Genomic DNA, 20656 nt, shown 5'->3' with positions numbered 1-20656 from the left:
GAGGAATGGGCCAAAATTCACCCAACTTATTGTGGGAAGCTTGTGCAAGGCTACCCAAAACGTTTGACCCAAGTTAAACAATGTAATGGCAATGCTACCAAATACTAATTGAGTGTATGTAAACTTCTGACTGACTGGAAATGTGATAAAAGGAATAAAAGCTGAAATAAATCATTCTCTCTAATATTATTGTGACATTTCACATTCTTAAAATAGTGGTGATCATAACTGACATTAATCAGGGAATTTTTACTAGGATTAAATGTCAGGGAAAAACTGAGTTTAATTGAATTTGGCTAAACTTCCGACTTCAACTGTAGGTTTGTAGCATCAAAAAAGGGGGTTAAATAAGTCTCCAAAACACAAATATTTCCTGAGCTTCTTATATCCCCTAGATGTAGGACAGACACTTCAAAACCTTATTCCTTAGGATTTATATTTTGACCGTCTGTTTTGCCATTCATGAATGTGATCTTCAATACATTTCAATGGGATGTAGTAGTAAAGGCCAAATTTCAATATTTTTTAAAATCTTATTTTAATACCTACTGGGGTCCTAAAATTCTAAATCAAATAGATAATAATCCATGGTGTGACCATCTTAAAATAATTAGATATGTTAGCTTTGTAGATCCCCCACCATTTTAAAATAAGTATTCCATCTGTGAGTATGTCATCTGTGAAGAAAGAAGGTATACTGTATATGATGAATATGATGCAATATTATCCCAAAAACATTAACATTTACCATACATTTGCAGTCTTAGCAAATCTGACCTAGGTATAATTAATCATTGCTTGTGATCCAAATGGCACCATAGTCCCTATGTAGTGCACTACTTAGAGTATTATCTGCCCTGGTCAAAAGTAATGCACTATATGGGAAATAGGGTGCCATTTGTGACGTATAAATTAACTCTGCTTCTGGTGTTTATTAGTTGATGGGGACTCCTGTTGAGTCTCACTTTCCTTGTTACTCACATTACTGTCATTCCTTGTTACCCTTCCAGAGCATAGAGACTTCAACTTGACTGAGACACCCAGAGAGAAGAGGTATGGACAATCTTTCATTCTACTGTATTTATTTTAGTCTTTGCAATGCCCCACCTCTCTAGTGTGTGTATGCATGCGTGCTTGTTTGTGTGTGTGTGTGTGTGTGTGCGCATTTGTGCGTGTGCCTGTGTGTGTGTGTAACACGGTCTTAGTTGCCTCTCTAGTTTAGCCCTGCGGTCAGTGACTGGCTGGGCAGGATGTGACATACTCCCTGTTACATGGCCCACGGGTCAGAATAAACTCGGATTACAACCTCAAAATAACCCCAAATACAACACACACACAGACACCACAAACAGGGCTTTCCCAAACATCTGAACTCATACACAACTTTTTGAATGCTGTAGTTTTGGAACTGATACTAATACAATAACAACATGCATCATCATTTGAAACAGATATAGTTGTTGATTTACTTGTAATTATTTACTTGTCCATAATATTTTATTTATCTGGTGACATTATCAGATTGTTTGTAAAGAGTCTTTTCCATGTGTTTTTTTTTTAAATCATTCATGATGACTCATACTTGCGTCTCAGTTCATCTCACTAACGTCTCATAACGTCTCGTTGAAGAAACATTAATGCATTGCTAACAGCACAGAGAGCATATGGGATGATGGTATAGCTAGTTAAACTACATACATTATCTCAGTTAATACACAGACAGTCTTACTCCGTCTCTACAACATCGACATTCTAAAATAGTATTCCATTTTAACACAGACGGATGATGTCCATATTACTGCCAATATGCAAGTCTTGCTAAGTGGATGGGTCTCTACAGAAGGTGTAAACTGTTCAGCCAAATGGTTACTTGCATAGTAGCAATATATGAAATAGATGGTGTCAATATAAATAAAATAATATGCAGTATGTACAAGAACAATATCAATAACAATATCAGTGATAGACGAGGTAGTTACATTCATAAAATCGGGGGTAAAGTGGCTGAGCATCAAGATTTTAAAAAATTAGTAGCAGCAACGTATGGCGTGTGTGTTAGGAGAGATTCTTTTGAATAGAGGCAATGCAGATTGTGCTGATGACTGGTCCGTCCGAACCACGCATGAACAAGGGTATCTATATTAACAGAGCCTGTTAATGTCCTGCCCTTGACTTTGATTTAGGGCATGTGATGTCCATAGCTTTTTTGGCGCAAAACTCCTAGGTGTGTCCAGTCCAGGTGGTGCTTGTACAGGCTGACCATCTATGGGAGGAAGAATGTCAGCATTGGGCAGCAGCTGAAACCTCGTCCAGACTGAGTACGAACACTCCTTGGTGACAACATCACCAGGTTCCAGAGAATCGAAGATGTAAAACAGGGAATAACAACAAATCTGAAGACATTACAACCTTGCAAAACATCAATTCAGCTCCCAAGTTTATATAAGAAGAATAACCTCATACGATGCAATGAAAATTATTTTCACCTGAAGTGCTGGTACTGGTTGATCTGTGGCAGCGGCCTGAAGTATTGAGTCAGGTGTTGTTGCCAGCCGTAGCTTTCCACCAGCACCGTATCATCCTCCAATCCAACCAGCTATGGGATGGGGACCCCTGTGACAGTGCTGTCCTTCACAACACCATGACGTGCCTTCATAAATCAAGTTGTTGACTTGTTGTGGTATTCCTTCACAGCAGACATCAAACAAGCCGCACTTGCGAGGAATTAAAAAGTAGATGGGACCTGGCTGCATAGGGTCAGAAGGATAGAGGAGCTGCAAACAACAAAAGAACAGTAAGACAAATTATAATTAATTGTCTCACCCCTGTTAGTCTGTCTTTACGCAGCTCAGTAAAAGGGATGGTGCCAACAGAGCTCTAAGGAAACTTTGTTTTTTTTGTGTGTGTACTATTTTTACATTATTTGCTCAGGAAATGTTCTGTGTTATTATGTACAGCCGGGAAGAACTCTTGGATATTAGAGCAGCGGTAACTTACCCGAACGACCAGCATTACGACCAGGAATATGACGTTCCCTGGAGCAGATCCTTAGTTGACTCTCCCCAGGGCAATTTAACTTATTCCAAAGGCCGACCCAAAATATTGCAGGCGGAGGAGAGTCACATGAGGTGGCCTGCTGTTTCGACTTAGGAGTATATTACTCGCTAATGTTCAGTCTTTGGATAACAAAGTAGATGAGCTGAGAGAAAGGATTTCTTTCTAGAGAGACATCGGGCCATGTAATATACTTTGTTTCACGGATACATGGCTCTCTCGGGATAGTCTGTCGGAGTTGGTAAAGCCAGCAGGATTCTCAGTACATCGCTCAGACAGGAATAAATATCTCTTCAGGAAGCAGAAGGGCGGAGGGGTGTGTTTCATAATTAGCGACTCATGGTGTAATTCTAAGAACTCAAGTCCTTTTGTACACCCGACCTCGAATACCTTACAATCAAATGCCGACCACATTATCTCCCAAGAGAATTCTCCACCGTCATTTCCACGGCCATTTACATCCCCCATCAAGCCGATACCACGACCGCCCTCAAAGAACTTCACTGGACTTTATGCAAACTGGAAACCACATATCCAGAGGATGCATTTATTGTAGCTGGGGATTTTAACAAAGCAAATTTGAGTACTAGGCTGCCGAAGTCTATCGATATACCGACTGTACTACTTGCGCTGCTAAGACTCTCGACCATTGCTATTCATACTTCCGGAATACTTACAAGGCCCTCCCCCGCCCTCCTTTCGGCAAATCTGACCACGACTCCATCTTGCTCCTCGCTTCCTATAGGCAGAAACTCAAACAGGAAGTACCCGTGCTAAGAACTATCCAAAGCTGGTCTGACCAATCGGAATCCATACTTCAGGATTGTTTTGATCATGTGCACTGGGATATGTTCCGGGTAGCTTGCGAAAATAATGTAGGCGCGTACACGGATATGGTGACTGAGTTTATAAGGAAGTATATAGGAGATGTAGTACCCACTGTGACTATAAAAACCTACCCTAACCAGAAACCGTGAATAGATGGTAGCATTCACCGCATTTAACCATGGCAAGGTGATGTGGAATATGGCAGAATATAAACAGTGTAGTTATTCACTCCAAGGCAATCAAACAAGCTAAACGTCAGTATAGAGAAAGTGGAGTCGCAATTCAACGGCTCAGACAAAAGACGTATGTGGCAGGGACGACAGACAATCATGGACTACAAAAGGAAAACCAGTCACATCGCCAAGAACAACGTCTTGTTTCCGGACAGGCTAAACACATTCTTCACACGGTTTGAGGATAACACAGTGTCACCGACGCGGCCCGCTACCAAGGACTGTGGGCTCTCCTTGTCTGTGGCTGACGTGAGTAAAACATTTAAACGTGTTAACCTTCGCAAGGCTGCTGACCAAGACAGCATCCCTAGCCGCGTTCTCAGAGCATGCACAGACCAGCTGACTGGTGTGTTTACTTGCATGTTTAATCTCTCCCTATCCCAGTCTGCTGTCCCCACATGCTTCAAGATGGCCACCATTGTTCCTGTAGCCAAGAAGGCAAAGGTAACCGAACTTAATGACTATCACCCCGTAGCACCCACCTCTGTGATCACGAAGTGCCTTGAGAGACTAGTCAAGGATCATATAACCTCTACCTTACCTGCCACCCGAAACCCACTTCAATTTGCTTACTGCCCCAATAGATCCCATGCCCCAGTACTTTGTATCTGGCCATTTTGAACCTGTAATCGAACCCACAAATGCTGATGCTCCAGATACTCAGCTAGTCTAAAGAAGGACAGTTTTATTGCTTGTTTAAAATTAGAACAACAGTTTTCAGATGTGCTAACATGATTGCAAAAGTGTTTTCTTATGGTCAATTAGCCTTTTAAAATGATAATCTTGGATTAGCTAACCCAACATGCCATTGGAACACAGGAGTGATGGTTGCTGATAATGGGCCTATGTACGCCTATGTAGATATTCCATAGAAAATCTGCTGTTTCCAGCTACAATAGTAATTTTCACATGAATAATGTCTACACTGTATTTCAATTGAATTTGATGTTATTTTAATGAACAAAAAATGTGCTTTTCTTTCAAAAACAAGGACATTTCTAAGTGACCCCATAACTTTTGAACAATAGTGTACATATGCAAACTATGCAACCTGTTTTTGCTCTGTCATTTTGGGGTATTGTGTGTAGATTGATGAGGGGAAAAACTATTTTATCCGTTTTATGTACTAAGGTACAGTAACTTATGGAATTGTTTTAAAATGATGAACATTTATAAAGAATCATTTCAGCTCAAAGTCTCGTGAGCCCGATTCTCAGAAATGCATTGAAAAAAAACATCAAAGTGGTGCCAACAACAAGAGAGACTTTGGGAGAATGCAAAAATAGAGACATAAACGTTAGAATATTAGCAACTTTTGCAAAACCCTCAGAAGGGGCAGTAATTGATTTTTTCTTTCAAAAACAAGAATTAAACTTTTGAACAATAGGCAAACTTTTTTGCTGTCATTTTGGGGTATTGTGTGTAGATTGATGAGGGGGAAAAACTAGCTGGTATAGAAATGCATTGAATATCTTGAAAAACCATGAACAAAGGCTCCAAAAACACTAAAGTACATAATTTTAGAAATGGCAAAACCCTCAGTATAGTGATGCAGGTCTTTAGATGTTGTATATACGGACACACCCGGCCTGCACAGCTGTATAGGGGAAATGGCTCGAGTCGCACAAAATGGAATAAAACATTGCAGATATAGTTCGGAATGAAACAAGCACAACATCTAAGGAACTCCATCACTATACTGAGAGCTTTGTCATTTCTAAAAGGGCGTTATTAGGGTGTTTTTCGAGCCTTTGTTCATGTTGAATGAGGAAGTGAATCATAATAAAGGTGTCTAGACCCTTCTATAACATGCCATTTACATGTAAAATAATTGTAAAGGGAACTGCAGCTGCAAAGTTAAAACACCCTATCACCCAAATATTGTTGCTTTAAAGGGTAGGAAGCATTTCTAGTTTTACCTCACCAGTGTGTGGTCAAATACTTAGTAACTTATACTTAGTAAGTTGTAGTCACAATCTGGTTACTTATAAGTACAAACATAATGTTTTTGGGTTATTACATATTTATTAACTTATTTCCGTATATCTTCTAAAATACCCACAATGCGCTATTTCTCAACATCATGTGGAGGATCTACTCTGGGTTACTGACTTCATATGCTTGCTCAGTAGCTAACTCAAGCTAGCTAATGTTAGCCACACCTCATTCTCTTCACACCTCATGCTCGGTATTATCTTGTGGGAACCCGCTCTGGTGCCTTTTTGCCTTGGGCTCAAAACGAAGGAGAAAATCATATCTGCTTGCTCTAATTGTACTCGGAGTCCTCATCGGTTCTCCTTTTATTTATTTGTATTTTTCGCCATTGTTCTCTGTGAAAAAGGCTACGGTAGTTTTGTACCTTTTTCAACCTTGGCTTAGTGCTGCACGCTAGCTGACTGAGACAAAGCGGATTTAACTTTATTAAGGAAACAGCCCTAATGTTGGAACAAACATCATTATGTTGTCATCCAAAATCGCATTTATTTATTTTCCTAGCTGTAGCACACAATATGTTACATATAGCAGTTATTTTAAGGGCGAACGAGTTTTGTCTGCTTCATGTTTTCATTTTTGCCATGGAACAGATATCGTGATACTCGTATCGTCACATCCCTATCTGGAATCAATTTATTTTTCTTACTATATAGCTAGTTAACGGATTTCCCTGACTCTCCCTAGGCCCGGTGAAGCGCTCGTGAGCCCCTCACTTTGATTGATAACTCGGCCTGTGCTCTATTAAAAGTGTTGTCATTGAATTGGCCCTAGCCTTAAATCTGTATGTCTCTGCTCTTTCTTTGTTTTTGATCTGTGGTTATGTTTTAGTTGTGTTATGTCGTGTGGTCTGCAGTAGTTGGGCTCTAGGCTGGTAGGGCAAACGTTAGCAGGCTAGTTGGCTAGCAACCTTGCAAGTTGTTTTGTAACAATAAATTCATGAAGTAGTTGCTTGTAAGAAAATGTAATTGAAACCAGTAGTCATACAATTTAGTTTAATTTGAAGTTACACATTGTAAATTACTGTATTTTTGTTGGAGTTTATATTATAGGGAATAGGCTGGCTTGCCGGGTCCTCTATATTACATCACACCCCAGAAAAACATTTTCCGACATGACATTGGCATTCTTCAGAATTCTGATTGGCTTTATGTAATAACTCGAAAAATAGAAAAGTGAGGTGTAACTTTGAATTGGGACCTTTGATGCATACACTAATGCAAATCTATCTGTTACATGTGGTTACGTTTATGCTTCCTACCCCTTGACTTTTTCCACATTTTTTTGTATTGAAGTCTGAATTTAAAATTGATTAAATATAGATGTCAATGTCAATACCCCATTATATAAAAGTGGAATTATGTTTTTATAATTTTTTACAAATTAATTGAAAATGAAATGTCACGGATCCCTCTGGAACTTAAATCACGCACACCTGTCCCCTATTCCCACTGATTAGTATTTGTATATACAGTGAGGGGGGAAAGAACAACTGACAAAGAAATGATAAGTCTATAATTTTAATGGTAGGTTTATTTGAACAGTGAGAGACAGAATAACAACAACAAAAATCCAGAAAAAACGCATGTCAAAAATGTTATAAATTGATTTGCATTTAAATGAGGGAGATAAGTACTTGACCCCCTCTCAATCATAAAGATTTCTGGCTCTCAGGTGTCTTTTATACAGGTAACAAGCTGAGATTAGGAGCACACTCTTAAAGGGAGTGCTCCAAATCTCAGTTTGTTACCTGTAAAAAAGACACCTGTCCACAGAAGGAATCCATCAATCAGATTCCAAACTCTCCACCATGGCCAAGACCAAAGAGCTCTCCAAGGATGTCAGGGACAAGATTGTAGACCTACACAAGGCTGGAATGGGCTACAAGACCATCGCCAAGCAGCTTGGTGAGAAGGTGACAACAGTTGGTGCGATTATTCGCAAATGGAAGAAACACAAAAGAACTGTCAATCTCCCTCGGCCTGGGGCTCCATGCAAGATCTCACCTCGTGGCGTTGCAATGATCATGAGAACGGTGAGGAATCAGCCCAGAACTACAGGGGAGGATCTTGTCAATGATCTCATGGCAGTTGGAAACATAGTTACCAAGAAAACAATTGGTAACAAACTACGCCGTGAAGGACAGAAATCCTGCAGCGCCCGCAAGGTCCCCCTGCTCAAGAAAGCACATATACATGCCCGTCTGAAGTTTGCCAATGAACATCTGAATGATTCAGAGGACAACTGGGTGAAAGTGTTGTGGTCAGATGAGACCAGAATTTGGCATCAACTCAACTCGCTGTGTTTGGAGGAGGAGGAATGCTGCCTATGACTCCAAGAACACCATCCCCACCGTCAAACATGGAGGTGGAAACATTATGCTTTGAGGGTGTTTTTCTGCTAAGGGGACAGGACAACTTCACCGCATCAAAGGGACGATGGATGGGGCCATGTACCATCAAATCTTGGGTGAGAACCTCCTTCCCTCAGCCAGGGCATTGAAAATGGGTCGTGGATGGGCATTCATTACGGCCCATCATTACGCACACCTGTCACCATCGTTACGCATATCAGCGCTTCATTGGACTCATCTGGATTCCATCACTTATTGATTGCCTCCCCTATATCTGTCTATTCCTCAGTTTCATCCCCGTGTCAGCATGAATGTTGTTGTTTTGTTCCCTTTGTCCAGACGCTGTCCTTGTTTTGTTTCATGTCGGTTATATATTAAATGTTCACTCCCTGTACTTGCTTCTCGTCTAACAGCATCTGTCCCTACAGAATGCTGACACCATAATTGGAAGCATCAGGGAGTTTTTTTGTTGGTAACGTTGGATCCGGGTGCCCTGCCGAAGGAATCTGGGGGTGCCTCAGCTGGCTCGTCAGACTTCCATGCCTGGGCTGGCTCGAGAGGTTTTTCTTACCTCGGTTGGTTCAGCAGGCTCCCATCCCAAGTCATACCTCAGCCGGCTCGTCGGGCTCCCATGCCTCGGCAGGCTCTCACAACTGGTGACTGTAAAACAACGTTTAATGGCTGTGATTGGCGATAACATTGTTGTTACTCCACAATACTAACCTATTGACAGTGAAAAGAAGAAAGCCTGTACAGAATAAAAATATTCCAAAACATGCATCCTGATTGAAATACGCCACTAAAGCAACGTTTTGGTTTTTGCCCTGACACTACAAAGCTGATGATTATTTGATTATTTGAAGCTGTGTAGTGTAAGGGCAATTACCAAAATGTACTTCCCTTGGGGTCCCGAGGACAGAGTTTCATAAACTCTGCACTAAAGTAATGCTGCAAAAAATGTGGCAAAGCAAATCACTTTTTTTCCTGAATACAAAGTGTTATGTTTGGGGTAAATCCAATCCACCTTACTGAGTACCACTCCACATATTTTCAAGGATAGTGGTGGCTGCATCATATTATGGGTATGCTTGTAATTGTTAAGGACAGGGGAGTTCTTCAGGATTTAAAAGATATGGAATGGAGCTAAGCACAGGTAAAATCCTAGAGGAAAACCTGGTTTTGTCTGCTTTCCACCAGACACGGGGAGATTAATTCCCCTTTCAGCAAGACAATAACTGGGGTTGCTTTCCAAGAAGACAGTGAATGTTCCTGAGTGGGCAAGTTACAGTTTTGACTTAAATCTTCTTGGAAATCTATGGCAAGACCTGCAAATGGTTGTCTAGCAATGTTAAACAACCAATTTGACAGAGCTTGAAGAATTTCGAAAATAATAATGGGTAAATGTTGCACAATCCAGGTGTGTAATCAGTTTTGGTAATCCGTGGCTCTATTGGAGGTGGAGTGGTTTCACCTCTTTTCCTCCATCTCCATCTCAGTGTGCTTCATTCTATAGCTTGACGACTCCTGATATAGCCAGGAGTGGTACGTATACATTTTGTCTTCATCTGTTATTGTCTAGTACCGTTTTTTTGCTAACTAGGTCAATCTACTTCAGTAGGCTGCCTGTCTTCCCATTAGCCTACTTACTGTGTGAACTGCAGACTGCTATTAACTTGCAGATGATTGTTGACACATCAACCAGGATTAAGGGGTATGGCAATTTGTGACTATTGTTTTGGTGGCTCGATCTACAAGGCATTCAAAGTTGATCACCAAACATTTCTGTAAAAAACAACAACGATAAAGCCTTGCGTTCCTAATGATTATTTTTTGCGCTGTTGGCAGTAGGTGCATTTGATTCAGCAGCCCTAGCGCCGAGGAGGTAAAGTGTTCCCATTTTAAACCATTTAATGTGTCTGAAGGTAGAACAAAATATTTGTTTAACTATCCCAAGATAGACCAGAGCCTTTCGTTTCCAATGAGAGCAAAGGAATCATAGTGGGCAGAACAAGGTGGGCAGAGCCAAGCACGAGCTAGTGAGATCCTATTGGCGCATTCTAACATTTATTTGCATATTGTCGATAGGGAAGGACTACTCTGTAAAGAGTGTGTGTGCAATAACTAAAAACAATTTTTTGAAACTTTGGAAAAGGTCAAGTCTACAATGCAGTCCACTCTGTTTTGTACATATTATAGTTTTGGAAACAGAAAACTGTATGGAGATCGAATGTTTCATTGATGAGAAAATTTGAAGAATGTCAGCCAAAATCCATCTCCTCCCAGTGCCGGCCACTGGGCTTCCACTATTCACCATATTTGGTAGTGGAAATGCCAATCGGATGCTTCACATTTATTTCTAGTGAAATGTCTGTCTCATTCTTCTATCTGTGTTATACCTGGCAGGCCCAGAGAGCAAATCAAGTGCACCTATAGGCCTACCGCTGGTCATTCAGATAGCGAAGATCACTGTTTCTCCACAGTTTCCTTGCGCCATGGGCCGTAAAAAGAACAGCAAATTTGATACTGTAGGATTTAAAAACATTTAAAAACATGACTAGAGAGAGACTCAATTAATATAGAAAAAAATATGCTGTTTTTATATGTTCATTTTTAAGTTGTTATTCAGCATTGTCAACAATTTGTTCATCACTTTTATAAGCCATAAAATGCACGTTCTCCCTACTTTCACAAAGGCTACAACCAGCTCTGCAGCTGCAATGAATGAGTAGAGCAAAGTGTTTCAATAAGCTTGGGTTGTTATTATTAACACCTTGTGTATTTTTTCACATCGAGGAATATTTCACTTTCTCTGGTCATACGAGTAACAACATGAATTGGTGCATGTGGCAGAAATAATGCAATGCGACTTAAGTTTCACCATCAGCTGGAAGACTGTGTCCCCTTTTCTGAGATGAGGAGGAAGGGAGAGAGGAGGGACGGTGAGTTGGGTGAGAGGCAGCCTCACTGCTGCGCTCTCCCTCCCTCCCATCAGATGCAGGCCCTCAGTCCAGTAAAAAAAAAAAAAGCGAATTATTACGCTCACTCAGCTGTGCCTCACAAGTAATACCACAAATTATCCATACCAGTGTGATCATATACTTAACATTTTGAAATGTAATTTAAAAATGGTCTGAGAACAACATTGGCAGGGCAGTTCAATCATAGGCAATATATAGTGATAATGTATTGGGCTTATAGCCTACTGCACAATGTCACGCCCTGACCATAGAGAGCCTGTTATTCTCTATGTTGGTTAGGTTGGGGTGTGACTAAGGTGGGTCATCTAGGTGATTATATATCTATGCTGGCCTGGTATGATTCCCAATCAGAGGCAGATGTTTATCCTTGTCTCTGAATGGGGGATCATATTTAGGCAGCCATTTCCCCTTTTGTGCTTTGTGGGATCTTGACTATGTATAGTTGCCTGTGAGCATATTTGTAGCTTCACGTTTCGTTTTGTTTGTTTATTGTTTCATTTTGCTTTGAGGTTCACATAGCAATAAAGATGTGGAACCCAGATCACGCTGCGCTTTGGTCCAGTTATTATGACGAATGTGACACACAATCCTTATTGCTATAGAACTGTTTTTAGTAGATTAATATTGCATAGGTTTATGTTTTTTAAGTCATGTTTAAAAAATCTGAGCGGTACTCAAAGTGATCATGACTCAGAAAAGGTTGGTGACCAATGCTCTAATCAAATCCAGACATATTTAAGTGTAAAATGCTTCAGAATGACAGTTATGGTTTTGGCTGGAAATACCGGGAAAGGTGATTTATTCTCAGGATGGAACATTTGTAAAATACCTGGAAAATATTCAACCCTAGCGTACATGTGCTTAGACCACCAGGGCATGAGGCCTGTGCAGTAGCCTCAAGATCTGTGGAAAAGGGTTCAAGACAGACCTGGTAAGCAGTGACCTCCAGAACTCAGTCATTCAGTGTGTTTCACCATAGGGATGTGGGTTTCCATAAGAGGGTCCAGTCTGCTGAGGACGAAGGCAGCTCGTCATCATCACTCCAACACCTCACCCTCTCAGAGTTCCTCAAAGAGTATGTCCCATTTCACTAATCTGGCTCCCATGCCATGCATGAGTAGCGCAAGACCCACCTATAATAACCCATTAACCCTGGCCAACATTTTCTTGGACTAAGCCTAGTATGCTCCTGGGTGAAGTTTCCACTGGTTACAGATCTAGGATCAGATTGGCTGAGGGTAATCTTAACCTTAACCATTAGTGGGGGAAAGGCAAAACTGACCTATGATCAGTGTCTAGTGGCAACTTCACCTTACTCTGTCTTGTTCACCCGATCTAATTTGTTTTTAAACTAATCTAATAACAACTCAATATGACACCTACCTCTTTACAAAACTGAACCATACCGCAACTTCTTAACCAGCCACGATACATACAGTTTTTTTTTTATATCTATATATTACTTTATTTTACCTTATTTTACCAGGGGGCGGCAGCGTTGGACTAGTAACCGGAAGGTTGCTTGTTCAAACCCCCGAGCTGACAAGGTACAAATCTGTCGTTCTGCCCCTGAACAGGCAGTTAACCCACTGTTCCCAGGCCGTCATTGAAAATAAGAATATGTTCTTAACTGACTTGCCTGGTTAAATAAAGGTTAAAAAAAAGGTCAATTGACTGAGAACTCATTAGTTACAGGGGAGAGGAGTAACCCTTCATTGCTACTTTTTCCATCTGAAGACAGGTGGAGCTCCTACCTGATGTCAACTATGATTCTAGCCAATGGCGGGATAGTTAAGGAACCTCAAATGGTACCCTATTCCCTATGTAGTGCCCTACTTTAATTTAATTTTCATTTGGCCCTTATTTTACCAGGTAAATTGACTGAGAACACATTATGAGTCAACTTAATGACCAGATCCCAACGGGCTTTTGTCTAAAAGTAAGGCACTATATATGGAATAGGGTGCGATTTGGGAGGCAGCCCTTTTCTTTGAAGTCTGTTACACCAGATGTTATCAGTATGGCTCAGTTCTGCTTTGACATGGAAAGACTGTGTATTGCATTGCATGTACTCTTAACTGTCCTCTTGCTTCTAACAGAATACCTATCACCTGGAATGTCTACTCTACCTACTAGTAGTGTTATGAATAGCTGACATTATGTGTCAAGGTCATGCCTTGAATAGCATCGATGCATAATTTAAACTGTTGGGTTATTTCCAAGTATGTTACTAAGAGTGCTGGTCTTTTTGACCAGGGGTGGCCAATCCTGGAGGCCAATCAATTTATCATGGTCTTCAATCTCAACATCCTGAATAGTTTTACTCAGGTGTTAAGGTGTTTGAGTTGACCACTCCTGGTCTAGATTAATGAGATAAACCTAGCTAGCCTGGTCCCAGATCTGTGTGTGCTCTTGCCAACGCCATGGCTCACTGTCAAGCCAGAAACAGACTGTAACCCAGGCTAAAACCTAGCTTTACTGTACTATGGAATGTCATACTGAAATTCCTTTCCTAAAAACAGGATGGAGGACGAGGAGTGGGATAAATACATAATTCCCTCCAAAGTTGAGTCAGAGAAATACAAAGTCAGCAGAACCTTCAGCTTCTTGAAGAGCAGGATGTCCAGCCCACGTAACAAGATCAAGGTGAGAGCTCCGGGGTGAAGTTTCCCCTAGGTACAGATCTAGGATCAGCTTCCCCTCCCCCAATCATAACCTTAACCATAAATAGCAGAAATGCAAGAATGACCCAAGATCAGAATCTAGGGGCAAATTCAACCTACATACACCCAAGTGAGATAGACAACAAACACTCTGTTGGTTATTCTCCAAGTTACAACAGAATATACTGTAGTACAACAGCAAAATCCAGTTCTTGGTTTAAAAATTGAAGATAATCCACACCAGATGTGCTACTGGACCTGTTGGACTCTCCCACACAAACCTTTAAACACCTCTGTCAGGATTACTATTCTGCTGGGAGCCATTGTTTGGGAATGGTGCCTTTGCTCGGGGAAGGGAAAATTCCCTTTCCATACATCTTAGCAACAGGACACAATGAAAACATCCTTTAAAATAATCTACAGACCCCCAGCGCAGGGCCGGGATCCAAAACACATCCCATTATACTCAATCAGTCATATACCCATGTGCACTGAAAAGAACACAAAAATACGATAACCTTTTATTTGTTGCATGCTTCCTGAACAACAGGTGTAGACTAACAGTGGAATGCGTACTTAAGGGCCCTTCCGACAATGCAGAGAGAAACAAAGAGAAAAAATAGAAAAATAATAACACGAGGAACACAATGACAAACAATAACTTAGCTATACATACAGTTGAAGTTGGAAGTTTACATACACTTTGGCCAAATACAATTAAACTGACATTTAATCCAAGTAAATATTCCCTGTTTTAGGTCAGTTAGGATCTCCACTTTTTTTTAAGAATGTGAAATGTCAGAACAATAGTCGAGCATGATTTATTTCAGCTTTTATTTCTTTCATCGCATTCCCAGTTGGTCTGAAGTTTACATACACTTTGGCCAAATACAATTAAACTCAGTTTTTCACAATTCCTGACATTTAATCAGAGTAAATATTCCCTGTTTTAGGTCAGTTAGGATCTCCACTTTATTTTTAGAATGTGAAATGTCAGAACAATAGCCGAGCATGATTTATTTCAGCTTTTATTTCTTTCATCGCATTCCCAGTTGGTCAGAAGTTTACATACACTCAATTAGTATTTGGTAGCATTGTCTTTAAATTGTTTCACTTGGGTCAAACATTCCGGGTAGCCTTGCACAAGCTTCCCACAATAAGTTGGGTGAATTTTGGCAGAGCTGGTGTAACGGAGTCAGGTTTGTAGGTCTCCTTGCTCCTTCCTCGCTCAAACTTTTTCAGTTCTGCCCACAAATGTTCTATGGGACTGAGGTCAGGGCTTTGTGATGGCCACTCCAATACCTTGACTTTGTTGCCATTTTGCCACAACTTTAGAAGTATGCATGGGGTCATTGTCCATTTGGAAGACCAATTTGCAACCAAGCTTTAACTTCCTGAGTGATGTAATGAGATGTTGCTTCACAATATCCAAGTCATTTTCCCTTCTCATGATAGCCATCTATTTTGTGAAGTGCACCAGTCCCTCCTGCAGCAAGGCACCCCCACAACATGATGCTGCCACCTCCATGCTTCACGGTTGGGATGGTGTTCTTGGGCTTGCAAGCCTCCCCCTTTTTCCTCCAAACATAACAATGGTCATTGTCGCCAAACAGTTCTATTTTTGTTTCATCAGACCAGAGGACATTTTTCCAAAAAGTAAGATCCCCATGTGCAGCTGCAAACCGTAGTCTGGCTTTTTTTATGGTGGTTTTGGAGCAGTGGCTTCCTCCTTGCTGAGTGGCCTTTCAGGTTATGTCGATATAGGACTTGTTTTACTTTGGATATAGATACCTTTGTACCTGTTTCCTCCAGCATCTCCACAAGGTCCTTTGCTGTTGTTCTTGGATTGATTTGCACTTTTCGCACCCAAGTACGTTCATCTCTAGGAGACAGAACACGTCTCCTTCCTGAGTGGTATGACAGCTGTGTAGTCCCATGGTGTTTATAGTTGCGTACTATTGTTTGTACAGATGAACGTGGTACCTTCAGGTGTTTGGAAATTGTTCCCAAGGATGAACCAGACTTGTGGAGGTCTACAATTATTTTTCTGAGGTCATGGCTGATTTCTTTTGATTTTCCCATGATGCCAAGCAAAGAGGCACTGAGTTTGAAGGTAGGCCTTGAAGTACATCCACAGGTACATCTCCAATTGACTGAAATAATGTAAATTATCAGAAGCTTCTAAAGCCATGACATCATCTTCTGGAATATTCCAAGCTGTTTAAAGGCACAGTCAACTTAGTGTATGTAAACTTCTGACCCACTGGAATTGTGATACAGTCAGGCAACCTGGTATCACACCAGAGAACACACACAGGAAATAAACCTTTTAGCTGTGAGGACTGTGGAAAGAGTTTTACGACATCTAACCATCTTATTGTACACCAGAGAACCCACACTTAATTAAGTGAAATAATCTGTTTGTAAACAATTGATGGAAAAATGACTTGTGTCATGCACAAAGTAGATGTCCGAACCGACTTGCCAAAAATAGAGTTTATTCATATGAAATTCCTGGAGTGGTTGAAAAAGGAATTTTAATGACTCCAACCGAAAGGGTATTTAAACTTCCGACTTCAACTCTGCAATAGAATGTCATTGTCTACACAACAGTAGCAGGTCAACATCTGACTGTGCCTTAATCTCTCTCTCAAGCTCTCTCTTCCTCACTAAAACACCCCCCACCCATGGCTTTGGCTTCTCTGGGGCTTTCTGCACTGCAGGTGAAGGAGGGAAAAGAGAAGACTGGAAAGGAGAAGACAGGAGCAACTAACGTACACCAGTTTGTGCCAGTCTCTCCCTCAGGACCCTCTGGGCTGTCTGTATATGTGACCTGTGACAAGCCTGTCCCTGGGAAAGAGTTTCTGCAGTGTACCAGTGAGTAGTGTACTTTTTGTCACTCTCTATTCCCTGTAGGGGACTATTGCTCAGGTCTTTGGCCATGTCTAATAACAAGGCAATTTGATAGCAATTCCAATCCCTTAATTAAGATTGCTAATTATAATTTTTTTATAAAATCTTTAATGCTAACATGGAGGATAGTTTGGTCAAACTCTGTGCACAATTGGCTCTGCTGAGCACTAGTATCTGATTACTGTGACAATTAACATACTGAGTGAAAGTCATAAAATGTCACTTCCTCCCTAGACTGCTCTCTGAGTGTCCATAAGGGCTGTCGTGACTCGACTGCAGCCTGTGGGAAGGTATGGGTCACCTACTGAACATATTCTGTCACCTTTGACCCCATGAGTACTGTATATCACTGAGAACTAATGCTACATTCATACCATGTGTTCGGAAATACAACTTCTAAATTCAGAGCAACAAGTTGTTGAATTCATGTGCTTTGAATTCAGAGAGAATGACAATTGACTAATACCTGACTAGTTACTTCAACCATAAACGAGAATTACGGCTAACATGCTTGCAAATAAACAAATTATAGTGTTCTAAAACATATTTATGTAAATGTTTTTGATGAATAACATTTTGTTGTTTATAATTAACTGCCGAAAACATTTTGTCATCAACGGTAATTTCCTTGGTAGGCGATATCAGAGTTCAACATGTCGGAGAAGTGGGAGTACTCTGATCTTATCCGAGTTTCCGATTTTTAATTAAGAGTTGGAGGGCCATTCAAATAGATTTTTTTTACCCTCGGAAACTACAATTTCCGAGTTTCAGACATGTTTTGAACGCGTCATAAAGAACATGGAGACCTATGCTAAGATCCTATTCACACTATAGCTGAACTGGGAGAATACATGGCATCCAGTCTAGCTTTGTCTTGTAACTGTACTCGCCAGTGTCGATTTTAGCATGTACATCTTGGTGTGGCAAACCAAAAAATGCATGCCAGCAAAGCCACTACACTACACAACACAACACTAAACAATACATTAATTGCACTATAACGGTGAGAAACGGTGCCAACAAACTGTTAGGGCCTGCATAGAGCTGTCCAAACAGCAGTCCCAACTTACCACTGCTACACCTGGCTATCAGCGAAGCCTTGTCTAGCAGGGCAACAGTTCATTCAGCCTTATTTACTGCCTTTAAAAAAACATAGCTGATATGGCTGATTTGCTTAAAACCTCTTAAAGGATTAGCCCGTTTTTTCAAATGTTTGCCAAAAATGACATACCCAATTCTAAGACCCTGGAAGCAAAGATATGCCATATTCTTGGTACCATTTGAAAGGAAACTTTGAAGTTTATGGAAATTTGAAAGGAATGTAGAAGAATAGAACACAGTAGATCTGGTAAAAGATAATACAAAGAAAAAAAACGTTATTTTGGATTTTTTTGTACCATCTTTGAAATGCAAGAGAAAGGCCATAATGTATGATTCCAGCCAGGGGCAATTTAGATTTTGGCCACCAAATGGCATCGGTGTATGTGCAACGGTTTAGACTGATACAATGAACCACTGCATTTCTGTTCAAAATTGTGTCATACCTTTTCATGTTCTTAATTATGCACTCTCCTCAAACAATAGCATGGTATTCTTTCACTGTAATAGCTACTTTAAATTGGACAGTGCAGTTAGATTAACAAGAATTACAGACCATTGCTCGTATTTCTTGGCCCAAGCAAGTCTCTTCTTATTATTGGTGTTCTTTCGTAGTGGTTTCTTTGCAGCAATTCGGCCACGAAGGCCTGAATCACACAGTTTCATCTGAAAAGTTGATGTTGAGATGTGTCTGTTACTTGATCTCTGTGAAGCACATATTTGGGCTGCAATTTCTGAGGCTGGTAACTCTAATGCACTTATCCTCTGCAGCAGAGGTAACTCTGGGTCTTCCATTCCTGTGACTAGAGCCAGTGTCATTGTAGAGCTTGATGGTTTTTGCGACTGCACTTGAAGAAACTTTAAATTCCACAAATTAACTTTCAACCTCTTGGAACTACCCATCCCGGATCTAGGAGAATTAGCACTAATTAGCATAGCGCAACGGTCAAATAATCTTACTAGAAAATATTCATATTCATGAAATCACAAGTGAAATATAGCGAAACACAGCTTAGCCAATCACCCTGTCGTCTCGGATTTGGAAATTATGCTTTACAGCGATAGCAAGACAAGCGTTTGTGTAAGTTTATCGATAGCCTAGCATAGCATTATGTCCAGCTAGCAGCAGGAAGCTTGGTCACGAAAATCAGAAAAGCAGTCAAATTAACCATTTACCTTTAATGATCTTTGGATGTTTTCACTGACGAGACTCCCAGTTAGATAGCAAATGTTCCTTTTGTTCCATAAAGATTATTTTTATACCCAAAATACCAACGTTTGTTTGTCACGTTATGTTCAGAAATCCACCAGAAATAGCGGTCACGACAACGCCGAATAAAATTCAAAATTATATCCATAATATCGACAGAAACATGGCAAACATTTTTTATAATCAATCCTCAAGGTGTTTTTCAAATACCTATTCGATAATATATCAACCGGGACAGTTGGCTTTTCAGTAGGACCGGGAAGAAAAATGGCTACCTCTCTCTTTTACGCAAGAATCACTCTGAGAGCCATCAGCTGGCCACTTACGCAATGTGCTCGTTTACGCTCATTCTTAAACATAAAGGCGTGAAACTACGTCTAAAGGCTGTAGACACCTTAGGGAAGACGTAGAAAAAGGAAAAAAATTGAAAACATTTTTAAAAATGGTCCAAAACACTTTTTACGGGGTAAAATGTATTTTTTAAATTTTGAAGATTTCACGTTTGAGACCTGACTTTCTGACCATTTCATATATGAAATCCTACGGCGGAGCGCGCTCGCCAGCTTTTGTATTTTTGGTTTATAACACCTGGCATTTGACATGTTCATCTTGCAATATGTTTTTGACCACCATCCAATTGAGTGGTATTTGCGATTGTGTGTATGGTTGGCCCAATGCCAATAGATGCCATTAATTTTTGTCCATTTCATGGGGTTCTTCCTTTACCAACCCCTACGCTCTGTATTTTCCACTGGCTGCCCCACCAACACAGAAAGCACTGAGCTTGGCTGAAACACCAGCATTTTGGAGCTGCCTTACCCATGAAAGCAAAAAAGACACCTAGTTTGTGTGCGGCTTTATTAACACAATTATTATTTTATTATATTGTTTGCAAACTGATATGTGACACATATTAATGGCAAAATAACATGCCCCACCTGCCCTGAATGACGCGTCGCCACTGCATATGATAAACTACAGATTTATCGGGACCAACCCCCATACTGATAAGTCAATCTCATGTGCAAATTAGAGAAGGCTATTAGATGTACTGATAATGAACTACTAAGTAAGTGCTCCTAATAAATCTTGATTTGATTATCCTGTCCTCAGAGGCCTCTGGAGAAGAATGTGGCGATGTTAAAGTCCAAATCTCTCCCACACAGTAAGTTTGCCATTCCTCCTCTCCTCTACTATCTCCATTCATCAACATCCTCCTCCTCTTCTTCTTCATCTCTCCTGCCGAGTAAGTTAGGTATACCTTCTCCCTTCCTCCCTCCTCCTCTCTGATAATGTGTTAAAGTTTAATGGGGGCCAGGTGCGTGTGCCTGCAG

At 40.6% G+C, this 20656-nt stretch overlaps 1 protein-coding gene across 4 annotated transcripts in view; it reads left to right on the top strand.

Moving 5' to 3' along the window:
• The window catches only part of LOC118393623 (rho guanine nucleotide exchange factor 28-like), a 144582-nt gene that overhangs the window by 106614 nt on the left and 17312 nt on the right, over window positions 1-20656 (top strand). For 3 of the 4 annotated variants that reach the window (XM_052461913.1, XM_052461914.1, XM_052461916.1), the window contains 6 exons: window positions 1011-1053; window positions 12418-12513; window positions 13961-14084; window positions 16825-16978; window positions 17249-17304; window positions 20436-20487. In XM_052461913.1, the coding sequence (XP_052317873.1) occupies window positions 1011-1053; window positions 12418-12513; window positions 13961-14084; window positions 16825-16978; window positions 17249-17304; window positions 20436-20487 (525 nt within the window). The remainder of the gene's footprint in view (window positions 1-1010; window positions 1054-12417; window positions 12514-13960; window positions 14085-16824; window positions 16979-17248; window positions 17305-20435; window positions 20488-20656) is intronic. The other variant, XM_052461915.1, reaches the window with a different exon arrangement.

This window comes from Oncorhynchus keta, chromosome 14, assembly GCF_023373465.1.
Source record: "Oncorhynchus keta strain PuntledgeMale-10-30-2019 chromosome 14, Oket_V2, whole genome shotgun sequence".
Taxonomy (NCBI): Eukaryota; Metazoa; Chordata; class Actinopteri; order Salmoniformes; family Salmonidae; genus Oncorhynchus; species Oncorhynchus keta.
Note: the sequence above shows the minus strand (reverse complement) of the source record. Positions and strands in the feature narration are given on the sequence as shown.